This window comes from Gopherus flavomarginatus, chromosome 8 (assembly GCF_025201925.1).
Source record: "Gopherus flavomarginatus isolate rGopFla2 chromosome 8, rGopFla2.mat.asm, whole genome shotgun sequence".
In the NCBI taxonomy this organism is placed as follows: Eukaryota; Metazoa; Chordata; order Testudines; family Testudinidae; genus Gopherus; species Gopherus flavomarginatus.
In genome coordinates, this window is record NC_066624.1 from 76,941,275 (window position 1) to 76,953,908 (window position 12,634).

At 38.8% G+C, this 12,634-nt stretch overlaps 1 protein-coding gene across 10 annotated transcripts in view; it reads left to right on the top strand.

Moving 5' to 3' along the window:
* ACSL3 (acyl-CoA synthetase long chain family member 3) overlaps positions 1–12,634 on the top strand; it is a 113,622-nt gene that overhangs the window by 75,973 nt on the left and 25,015 nt on the right. For all 10 annotated transcript variants that reach the window (XR_007775780.1, XR_007775781.1, XM_050964037.1 and 7 more), the window contains 5 exons: positions 4,165–4,315; positions 5,484–5,607; positions 5,915–5,986; positions 7,003–7,142; positions 10,694–10,866. Coding sequence is in view for 8 of the 10 variants with exons in the window: in XM_050964037.1 (XP_050819994.1) it covers positions 4,165–4,315; positions 5,484–5,607; positions 5,915–5,986; positions 7,003–7,142; positions 10,694–10,866 (660 nt within the window). In the remaining 2 variants the exon portion in view is untranslated. The remainder of the gene's footprint in view (positions 1–4,164; positions 4,316–5,483; positions 5,608–5,914; positions 5,987–7,002; positions 7,143–10,693; positions 10,867–12,634) is intronic.

Sequence of the window (12,634 nt, forward strand, 5' to 3'; positions counted from 1 at the left end):
TTCTCCATTTAAGGAGAGATTGTGTTCCTTTTTGATTAGCTAGCTCTATGTGCTATTAAAATTTTAAGCCCTCTACCAGCAGAACTTAATATAGCTATACTTCATATTGAATCAGTTGAATATTGTTGTTCAAAGCACAATAGAACCTCAGAGTTAAAAACACCTTGGGAATACTCTGAAATGTTTGTAATGTTATGGTTATTCTTTCAAAAGTTTAGAAACTGAACATTGACTTAATACGGCTTTGAAACTTTACTCTGCAGAAGAAAAATGCTGCTTTTAACCATCTTAATTTAAATGAAACAAATACAGAAACAGTTTCCTTACCTTGTCAAATCTTTTTGTTAACTTTCCCTTTATTTTTTTTAGTTGTTTACAGTTAACACAATACTGTACAGTATTTGCTTTTTTCATTTTGTCTCTGCTGCTGCTGCCTGATTGTGTACTTCTGGTCAATGAGGGGTGTGGTTGACTGGTCAGTTTGTAACTCTGGTGTTCATAACTCTGTGGTTCTACTTTACTAAATAAAAGGCCTTATGTTTTACCTTGCTTTATTCTGTTTAATATTGCATACAAAAAACTCCATTAAAAGAATGATAACGTTGCAAAGTAAAGCTTTCAGAAGTTGGAACCCTAATTATGGCATTTTCTTTGTGCAACCTTAATTCAACCCCTTTGGTCGTATGCATTATGATATGCTCTTTAATTACATGAACACCTTCTTTTTGCCATTGGACCCTGTTTTATTTACTGCCCATGATGGACAATATTCACAGATTGGGTAGTTATGCAATACTTCTTTTTATACTCCTCAGTGCTCCATTCCATATTTACTACACACAATGCAAACCCTTCTCTGAATAGAGAATTATAATTTTCCTCATGGGCTTTTCTGTAGTACTCATCACTGTAATAATATTTGAGCATTTAAAAACATAAATGGGCTTTCCTTAATAACACTAAGGTTTTGTAGAGATTAAGACCACGATTGTCAAAAGTACATGCTAATTTTGGGTGTCTAATTGGAGATGCTTAAGGCCTGATTTTGGTTTTTTAGAGTGCTTAGCGTTTGTATAGCAGTTCATATGTTCAGTGCACAGCCTTGCGTAGATTACAGTTGCAGTTTTAAGTGTTCAGTACTCTTGCAAATCTGAACCTGTGTGTTCCAAGTGGAGCATCCATAAAATAAGGAACACACAGTTAGTGGGCACTTGTGAAAAGTTTTGGTTTAAGGTCCAGATTTTTAAAGGTATGTAGGTATTGCTATGCTCAACATTGCAACACTTAAACAGATTTAGGAATCTAAATCTCATTTTCAAACCAGATTTAGGCACTAGGAAACCAAAATCCCAGTATCCGAGGGGTAGCCCTGTTAGTCTGGATCTGTAAAAAGCAACAAAGAGTCCTGTGGCATCTTATAGACTAACAGACGTATTGGAGCATAAGCTTTCGTGGGTGAATATCTACGAAAGCTTATGCTCCAATACGTCTGTTAGTCTATAAGGTGCCACAGGACTCTTTGTTGCTTTTTACAAAATCCCAGTGACAGTTTTAGTCCCTTTTGAAAATGACCTTTAGGCTCCTTAATCAGTTAGGCATTGCAATAGTGACCCCTAAATATCTTTAAAAATCTGGTCTAAGTGACTTGCTAAATACATAGGAATGTGTGACAGTCAGGGATAGTATTCAGTTCTCCAAGGAGCCGTTCAGCTGCCTGAATCACAAGAATATCCCTTTTCTCCCTGCAATCCCTTGCATTGTTCACTACGCACTTTGCAGCCTCTCGAGCAGATAAGTCAGGGTCCTGCAGAGGGCTGTCTCATTTACTACAGAACCCTGATTTATTCCCTGAGCAACATCTATCCTGGGCACTGAATAAGACACAAGTTCTGTAGAAAAAATATTGTGTAATTAGATAATTAAAGAGTGTGTCATAATGCATACATGCAAGGGGACTGAGATATGGTTGTGTCGGCAACCTTAATACTGCTATTTCCTAACTTTTGAGTGTTTGACTTTGCAATCTTAGCATTATTTAAATGCAGTATTTATTTTTTTAATGTAATTTCTTAGGTTTAAAAAAAAACTCTAAAAACCCCCACAGAAATTCTATCATGTGGGGACAATATTGACCCTCCATATGGGTCATCAGCAGGGTTAGTGCCTTTTGATCTACAGTACGGACCTCTACCCATTCAGCTAATGGATTAATGGATAGTGTGGAGTAATCCCTAGAGAGTGATGAGAGACACGCTTTGCCAATTTGTTTTGTAGCCATTTGCTGTGCAGCAGAAGAATATATTGACTCTGAAATCCCGGGTTCTATTCCAGGTTCTGGAAGGGAGTGATAGCTACTGATTACAGGGCCTTCTTTCCCTAGCTACTCAGTCTCTGTTTTCCCCTTTGCTCACCCAACAGATATTTCTGTCACACCTGCTCCTAGCTACTCTTCATTCCAGTCAGGCAGTTTCCTCTTTTGCTTGTATGTCAGCAGTAGGAGCATTGAGAGCATGTGTCCCTGCTTTATCCCTGTGCCTAACACCACAATGGCCCTGGCTGCCAGAATGAGCAGTTACAGGTATAGCCCTGTTCTGCATAGATGGGATCTTCTGAGATGTTAATTGCCAGATTCTAACAGTAGCTTAGAAATGGCACAAGTTTTTTCATGGTGGCAGAAAAAGATATACCTCTGACACCAGGGAGATTGCTCACCCATATTTCAGATTCCTGCTCCAAGATATATAGGCACTGAGCTGCTCTACGAAATGGTTGTAAGACTTTTTTTTAACATGTGCAAAACTGTGTATTTTCCATCATCTCATTCTTAGAAACAGTTGAACCGTTTTTTCATAAACATTAAAAATATAGTCAACCTCCATTAGATACCTGGCATGGAGCATTTGGTAAAGTTATAAGCAACTGAAAATAGGGTCTTATAATGGAAAGTGACTTACTGTTACCAACTCTGCCTATAAAACAGAACTCCGGACAGTATGCAAGGGCAGAAGAATAAACAAAAGATGAATTAGTCTGCCCAATACTAGTAAACTTACAAATATAGCAAATATAATTTTATATACAAATAGTGGCCCTAATTCTACAAACACTTATGCATGTGTTTAACTTAATGCATTGAAGTCAACAGACTACTCAAGCAAAAAGTTAATTTACAGGAAATAAATTGCAGGATTAGGGCCTAAATTCCTACGGTTTAGTGTGGATTACTTATTTCAAATGAATTACACCATCTTCATAGAAGTTATAGTAGGTGAACAGAACATGGTTTTGAGAACTGACATTGTCTCAATTTTGGCTTTCCTGAGCCCTGTGTATGGGGCAGTGTGTTGCTATGCCCCAGGAGCACACAGAAGCAGACTGATTCAGTCACACTCCTGGGTTCCTCACCCTGCTCTGGTGGGAATATAGCCTTCCCTATATCTGATGCAGCAGACATCTCCTCCAGGCCAGTGCAGCTGTGCTGTCCAGCACATTGAGGGTGGGAACAAAAACTTTGTTCGTTCCCCATTCTTTCTACCCGCTTCCGGGCGGAGCAGAGCTTATGATGAGTGGTGAACTCCTTCCACCACAGATTTACACTGAGCAGCTCCTCACAAAGGTGTGACTGCCAAAAGGACTGACCTTGACTTTTTGTTGGTGATGGTGTATCTGCCAGGCGATATGAACGTGCATAGCACACCACTTTCCAGGTTTCTGGAGAAACAAAGAAGTGACATGAAAGCAAGAACCATCAGAGACACATGACACTTTTTTATGGTTATAGTTTACAAGCTTCATTAAACGGTCTTATGCTTGTAATAAGGACTTCCTAAAAATTGGTCACAAATCAGGAGAAACACTGAGGGCTACTCCTCTGGTGTGTAGTTGAGATGTAGTAAACTCGCAAAGTCTGATTTTTACCCTATTGTAGCTACACAGTATTCATAGATGATGCAGAGAAGTTAGGGGGCACTTTAAATTTTCTTTCTCCCTGTGAAGGTGTCTGGGATTGGCCACAGTTTGGCCCACTGAATGTAAATTGTCGCAGAAGTAGTAATGTCTAGTTCCTTATCAGAATAATCACTATAATATGTTTTAGTATTTAAGATATTAAATTTTATATGCTTTCTATACATTGTGCATAATTTTTTTTAATAAAAATTACAGTAAGCAAACAGCAGGCCAGGCCTGTACCCTCAGATATTGCAGTAATCATGTATACAAGTGGATCTACAGGACTTCCAAAAGGAGTCATGATTTCTCATTGCAACCTTATTGCTGGTATAACTGGGATGGCTGAAAGAATTCCTCATTTGGGGTATGTACCAATAGAAATTTTAATTAAAAATGGCTTGTAATTGCATGCAATCATAGATTAATTGTTGTGTAACTAGTTATTCTATATAAAGTGTTATACTGCATTCATTAGTACCATAGTATCTTGAGCATTTTCCAGTAGTGCATTATTATTCTGACTAACATCTGTCATGTTGGTGTTTTTCACATACTTGTGTTAGGGATGGCAAGGTCAAAGAATGGGGACTTGCGCTTGGAATAGAAATTGATGAGGTTTGTGGTGGTCTTTAGTTCCATTGGGAGTTCATTCCACAGTCTTGGACTGACCCCCAAGTAAGTTGTAGGTCCCACATGGATGATCTTTCCCCTTAATGTGGAGAGTTTCATTGTATCAGCAGCGAAGTTGTTGACCACAAGCATGCATACAACTATTTTCTCCAAGTTTTTCAAAGTGCTGTTGATTATTTGTCCATTTACTATGTGGTAGATCTTAACTTTAAGTTAAGAGAATGACATCTCACTGAAATGTAAGTTAAAGCATTTACTGGGAATATTCTGAATAGAGGGACTTATTTTTATTTATTTATTTTTTTAAAAAATCCAAATGACTAGCAAAAATCTAAATAGCAAGCCAGGGCAGGAGAGGCATATGAGGGTCAGAGTTGTATCATGGAGTGCTGCAGAGATTCTGGGAAGCACTACGGCTCAAAGGGCAGTCTGTGGAAGCTGATGTAAGTTAGTCCCTTAGAGCTATCTAAATTATTTTTTGGGATTGTTGAAGCCCTGAGCACTCCAGAATCAGGAGAGCACAAAGGCAGGGTAAAGCCCCCTTCTCCTCTTTTCCCCTCTAGCTGTAAATTCTATGTTGCACCTCTAGTAGGTATAGCATAGACTTTTCCCTCTGGAGAAGTCTTTGTGGTCTTAATTATAAGTGATCACTTTTTGAATCTTTTGTTCCCTGATAAGTAAATAACATTCTTTCCTCAGTGCCCCTAAAATTAAAGTGAACATTTCACAACTTTTGAAACCACACACACATGGTCAAGAATACTTTGGTTGGGTCTCAGGCGCACATACATTCTTTAACCTTTTCTGGTTCTTTGGAGGCTGTAAATACAGTTTGGCTTTAAATGATTGTCCTGAAGACACTAAAAAGTATAATATGAATGTATCTTTTTAAAACTTTTCAGGGAAAAAGACATTTATATTGGATATTTGCCTCTTGCTCATGTTCTGGAATTAAGTGCTGAACTTGTTTGTCTGTCTCATGGATGCCGTATTGGCTACTCATCGCCCCAGACGTTAGCTGATCAGGTACATAAGTTTTGTATATGTCATACCATAACAATAAAAGATCAACTTTTGATGGATATCTTAATAGCTGTTTAAAAATTTTTAATAGGAAAGCAGTAAGAAAATCATTGTATACCAAAATATAAATAGGTATATTTTTTGTTACATATCAATACATTAGACTAGTTTCTAAGCAGTTTTTAAGGTGAAGGATCTATAAACTGACATCACTAATTAATTTTCTAATTAAATAAACTGTAACCTGTCTGTTTACATATTAAAACCTTGCACAAATCCTCCATTTAACTTTATTTTCCTCCCTATTTAGTCCTCTAAAATAAAGAAAGGAAGCAAAGGAGATGTTACTATCCTCAGACCTACGCTAATGGCATCTGTACCGGTAAGTTTAATGCTTTCTTTTAAAGATATTTCATCATTCATGACAAAGAGGAATAATATCTTGATAGTTACTGTAAATTACAAGGATCAGAAGACCTTTAGCTTTGATAGTTTACATAATGTACTCTGTATTAAAAAAAATTATATAAATATTTACATGGTGTGAACATTCTTACATACTGGATAACTAACACTATTTGAAAATGTGAAACCAGCTGCAGAAATTACACATCTTGGCATTTCAACTTTTATCACACTGTTGCTAATAGTAGGTAGTATAAATACAATTTAAGTAAAATTAGCTAAGTATGCTCTGTAGAAGGCATTTTATTCTATTGGTCACCAGTGTGCTATACTATTGTCTCCTATTAAGAAATGTTCCTTATAGAGCAATGAGTCTGCCAGCATCATGTAAAAAGAATGTGGAAAATTGGCTTTGGCATAAACGTTCATTCATTTGTTGATTTAAAGGGAAAAATGTACAAGCTAGTTAGGCCTTTTGTGGGCAAAGAATGTAGTGGGTATGCTTTGCACCTTGAGGTATATTACTTACGAAACATTTGAAAGGTGGTATTTAGCAGTAATTAGGTTTTATAGGAAAAGGATCTGGGAGGGTCCACATCCTTGGATAAACAGAAGAAGTAAACTCCATAGCATTTAAGAACACTGAGAGTTAACAAACATGTCAGCTTGCACACCATAGCCAGTGCAGCATAAGATGCTGGTTAGGAGATGTCTAGGCTTCCAGCTATGTAGCACTTACGCTGCAGGCAGCAGGTAAATTAGGATTGCACATGCACCTGCTCAGACTGGGAGTTCATTTTACTGCTGCTCTTTCACCTTGGTCCATCCTAGAGATTCTGTCCAAATTACAGGTATCCTGTAGAAGTGGGAGCAATATGCAAGGATTTGTGCCTTGAAATGTACTAGCATTTCTTTGTCTCATGTAACTTACTGCACTAAATTTAGTATTGCTATTAACTTGCTTATCTGTATTTAATCCTTTAATGTAACTAGGAAATCATGGATCGGATCTACAAAAATGTCATGAATAAAGTGAATGAAATGTCCAGTTTCCAAAGGAATCTGTTTATATTGGCCTACAATTACAAAATGGAACAGATTTCAAAAGGCTATACTACGCCACTTTGTGACAGGTAGATTTTCAATTCTATTTTTATTGGGATCTTTTTAAACTTTCATCAAAATGTTGCTATATGTGCAATATCTGGTCTTCAGTGAAGTCATACTTTTGTTTAGTTTTAAAGCTTACTATTTGATTGGGGCACAAGTAAGTCCATTGACTTGCCTAAAGTCACATGATGAGTCAGTAGTTCAGATGAGATTACTTCAGCTTTATTAATATAAATATAATATACTTATTAAGTTAATTATTTTTCTTTCAGTAATGTGCAAGCTTAGATATATTTTCCTATTCAAGGTATTGTGTTGCTCCTTTTAGCTTTTAATCAGGGGTTTTATACATACCTGGAGGGAAAAATCTATTTCTGTAAACTAGCAAGATTTATCATATTTTCATTTTTAACATAATGTGAACCTTATCATAAAACTGGTCTGTAAGTGTAACCCACACACTTGGGTGTGGTGTTCTGTCCTATCTAGTGGCACCGAGACCACCTAGAGAGAGAGAAATCGAGTCTGCTCTACAGCCTTAGCCAACAGCCACTTGGCTTTTAGCCCATGTGGTAGAGACTCATGAACTAAGCTCCAGAAGTTCCTCGTTCAATCCCGCCCACTGACAACCGGGGTCTGTCAGCTTTACGTAAGGTCATGGGAAGAAGATCTAAGGGAAAAAAGAGTTGAGGGCAGCAGTCTCTCAACGAGACAGTATTAAAAGCATAACTGCAAAGTATCCCAAAAGTAAGAAAATATACAAAGAACAGTAAGAGGCCCATATGGCTACATGAGGAGCTCTTTAATAACCTGAAAAGCAAAAAGAAATCCTACAAAAAGTAGAAACATATACAAACTCCCAAGGAAACTCAAAAGAATAGCAAAAGCATATAGGAACAAAAGTAGAAAGGCTAAGGCATGAAATGAGTTACACCTTGCAAGGAATATAAAAGGCAGTAAGAAGTTGTTCTTTAAAAACATTAGAAACAAGAGAAAGATGAAGGAAAGTATAGGTCCTCTATTTAGTGGGGAAAGAGAGCCAATAACTGAAGACATCAAGAAAGCTAAGGTGTACAATGCCTATTTTGCTTCAGTTTTCCACTAAAAATGTTAATGGTGACCAGATACTTAACATTATTAATGTTAAGAACAAGGGGGAAGGAATGCAAGTCAGAAAAAGGAAAGAAAAGGTTAAAGAACATTTAGGTAAGTTAGATGTGTTCAGGTTGGTAGGACTTGATGAAATTCATTCTAGGGTACCTAAGGAACTAGCTGAAGCAATCTTTGAACTGTTAGCAATTATTTTTGAGAACTCCTGAAGAATGGGGGAGGTCTCAGAAGGATGGAGAAGAGCAAATATAGTACTTGTCTTTAAAAAGAGGAACAGAAAAGATTTGAGGAATTATAGAGCAGGCAGACTAATTTTGATACCTAGAAAGATACTAGAACCAATTATTAAACAATCAGCTTGTAAGCACCTAATAGCCATTATGGATTTGTCAAGAACAAATCATACCAGACCTACCCAATTTCCTACTTTGACAGGGTTCTGGCCTAGTGGATATTGAGGAAGCAGTAGATGTGATATATTGTGATTTGTTTTAATAAGGCTTCTGACACAATCCCACATGACGTTCTCAAAAGCACAGTAGGGAAATGTGGTCTAAATGACTATAAAGTAGGTGCAGAACCAGTTGAAAGACCACACTCAAAGAGTAGTAATAAATGGTTCATCATCAACCTGGGGGGACATATTTAATGGGGTCTTGCAGAAGTCAGTCCTGGATTCAGTACTGTTCAATAATTTCATTAATGTCTTAGATAATGGAGTGGAGAGTATGTTTATAAAATGTTCAGATGACACCAAACTGGAAGGAGTTGCTAGGACAGCATAAGAATTCAAAATGGCCTTAGTGGAAAGTATTTCACTTAGGAAAGAAAAATCAAATGTGCAACTACAAAACAGGGAATAATTGGCTAGGTCATAGTACTTCTGAAAAGGATCAGGGGGTTATAATGGTTCACAAATGGAATATGAGTCAATAATGTGATGCAGGTGCAAAAAAGGCTGTTGTCATTCTGGGATGTAGTAACAGTAATGATGTAAGAAAGGCCTTAGCTGAAGTACTATGTCCAGTTCTGGGCACTACTCTTTAAGAAAGAGGTGGTTAAATTGGAGAGTCCAGAGGAAATCAGCAAAAATGGTAAAAGGTTTAGAAAACTTCACATACGGGAAAAGATTTAAAAAATTGGACGTTTAGTCTTGAGAAAAGAAGACTGAAAGGCGACCTGATAAGTTTTCAGTTATGTTAAGAGCTGTTGTAAAGAGGACTGTGATCAATTGTTCTCTCTGTCCACTGAAGGTAGGACAATGAGTTTAACCTGCAACAAGGGAGACATAGGTTAGATCAGTGTTTCCCAAATTTGGGACACCGCTTGTGAAGGGAAAGCCCTTGGCGGGCCAGGCCAGTTGGTTTACCTGCCCTGTCCGTAGGTTCGGCCGATCATGGCTCCCACTGGCTGCAGTTCGCTGCTCCAGGCCAATGGGAGCTGCTGGAAGCGGTGCAGACTGAGGGGCATACTGGCCGCCACTTCCAGCAGCTCCCATTGGCCTGTAGCCGCGATTGGCCGGACCTGCGGACGCGGCAGGTAAACAAACTGGACCGGCCGACCAGAGGCTTTCCCTACATAAGCGGCGTTCCCAGTTTGGGAAACATTGGGTTAGATATTGGGAAAAGCTTTTCAACTCTAAGGGTAGTTAAGCTCTGAAATAGGCTTCCAAGGGAGGTTGTGGAATCCCCATGACTAGATGTTTTAAAAAACATACTGAGAAACACCTGTCAGGCATGGTCTAGGTTTACTTGGTCCTGCCACAGTGCAGGGGACTGGACTTAATGACTTGTTGAGGTCCCTTCCAGCCCTACATTTCTGTGATAAGTTCTGATGGGATCAGGGCCATCAAGATGCGGGGGGAAAAGTAGTCACTCACAAATGCAGACGAAAAGATAGTCACATCAAGCTAATTCAAATCCTCTTGTAAACCTCAATTAAAACGAACATACAAATATTTACACACTACTGCTAATGTTTTCTGAGCCTTTTACATACACAAGATATATGGATAATTCAGATTTAACTCTGCAAGAGTGCTTAAATCATACAACTTATCTCCAAGCTCAAGTCACTTGTAGGATTTAAATGATTTCAGACCTGGATGAGACTAAAAGATACAGTATAATTAAACAGATTTCTGCAGTTTGTTTTCCTTTTCAATAATGTGGGCAAATAGACATTAGAACTTTGCTGTCTCAGTAAAGAATATTCAAAAGACTTTTGCATTTTACTCTGCAGGATAAGTCAAAGTAAAACCTGAAAACTTTCTACATAAACATTGTTTTGAAAAACTTTAAATTTTAAGTGTACTGTTTGTGGATCTAATCCTGCATTTCCTGCACATCTAAAAATCTCTGAAGTTAGTGGAAGTTTTTGATGCCCATGCAAAACAAGATAATTCCCTTGGTCTTCTATTTTTTAGCAACAAAAACATTCTCTTTTCTTAACTTTGCATTTTTAGCCTTATTTTCCGGAAAGTACGAATGCTGCTAGGTGGTAAAATTCGCACCCTACTTTGTGGAGGAGCTCCACTTTCTGCTGCAACTCAGAGATTTATGAACATCTGTTTCTGTTGCCCTGTGGGACAGGGATATGGACTAACTGAGTCAGCTGGGGCTGGAACAATCACTGAAGGTTAGTATTGGCATGTCCAAATGGATGCAGTGATCTGTGTTTGTATAAACTTCAGCAGAGTATTCATTTAGGTTCATGTCCACAAACTGGCAAGTGAGTAAATACTGAGGGTAATTTAATTTTAGAAGGCATAATCTGGAGATTTTGTGCTAAAACATAGGAATATATAAATTGATGTTCTTATTGTAGCAAATAAAGGTGAAATGGTCTGAACTGAATTTTGGAAATGTTTGTGTATACTAGCTGAACTGAATTTGTTCCAAGAAGCCCGCAGAGCAGGGAGGCCAGCATTATGATGGAAATAATGCACTCACCAATGACCTGGAGTCTTTCTTGGGTGTGCACATGCTCCAGAATTTGATTTTCTACTTTTGGATAGAGAACATATAGTAATTAAGTTTAAATATATAAGTCAAATATGTGAATGCACATTGCTGTGAATGTGCAGTCACATTTTTTTCAAGATCTGCAGTAACTCATCCAGTGTTTCTGAGATTTGAATCAAGCCAATAGTATTGACTTGGATAGGAAAAAAACAGATCTACTTAAAACTTAAAAATATATATTACGTACAGTAGATAACTCACTTGAACCGTCAGTATATACTGTACTTGACAACGGGATTCTTGAAATACCTTAAGTTACAGTGAGTGCTGGTTAAAAAAGCCTTAACATATATTCTTGAAGAATATAGAAAGTGTGCACTACGAAGGCTAGTTCTTCTTTGAGAGATGTCCCTGTGGGTGCTCCACTCTAGGTGTCGGTGCGCCCCTGCGCCTTTGATCGGAGATTTCTGCAGCAGTACTCGTAGCGGCCACGCATGCTCAGAGCCTGGCCCCCGCTCTGAGTATACCTCTAATGAGCATGCACGGCCGGTTCCCTCAGTTCCTTCTCTACCGTCCCTGGCTTGAGATGGAGCTCAGCAGACTCCTTAAAGAATTCCTTTCCTCATCTTAAAATAACTTGTAGTTAGACAGTTTCTTGTTAGTTAGTTATTAATGTTACCTACCTTTTTTCTATTGTGAAAAAAAATAAAAAATAAAAAATTTGTTCTCTCAGCCGCTTCAAATATGCCTGGCTCCACAGGCTTTAAGCGCTGCTCCTCCTATAAGGACGCTATCCCTCTCTCCGATGGACATTCACAGTGCATAAAATGTTTGGGGGAGCCCCATGTTCCCCAAAAATGTGCTCACTGCACTAAACTAAGCTCCAGAGTGAGAAAGGACAGGGAGATAAAACTTAAACTTTTATTTTACTTCAAAAATCCCTAGGGTCTGCCTCAGACCCTGGCGTGGACTCTGCTTCCGCTCACCGACACAGCTCTCCCACTTCTAAAAAGCAGAAGAAAGCAGCAAAACGAGGACACCTGTCAAATTCAAAAGAAGCCCTTAGACACTAACCTTCTCCGGTCAGATCCACAGTCTCCTTACCGGTGCTCCCCCGCCTGAGCACTTTCGACGCGCCGGGCTCCTCCGGCACCGTGTTAAACCCGCCTGTGCTTTCGGCAGCAGTGCGAGGCTCCGGTGCTGAGGCAACAGGCTTTCAGTTGCCTGCCTCAATTATGGCACCTATCGCGATGCCGACAAATCAGGCCCCCCCGAGGCACCGCAGCCTGCTATTAATAGCGCGGCACCAACTACGGCACCGGCATTAACAGCGCTACTTGGCCCGGAGCCAAGACTTAGAACTCTAGTGCAAGCCTGGGTTTCCTCACAGCAATTCTATCAGCCTTCACCTTCAGCTGCCTCAGCGCTGCCGTTTACCCAGT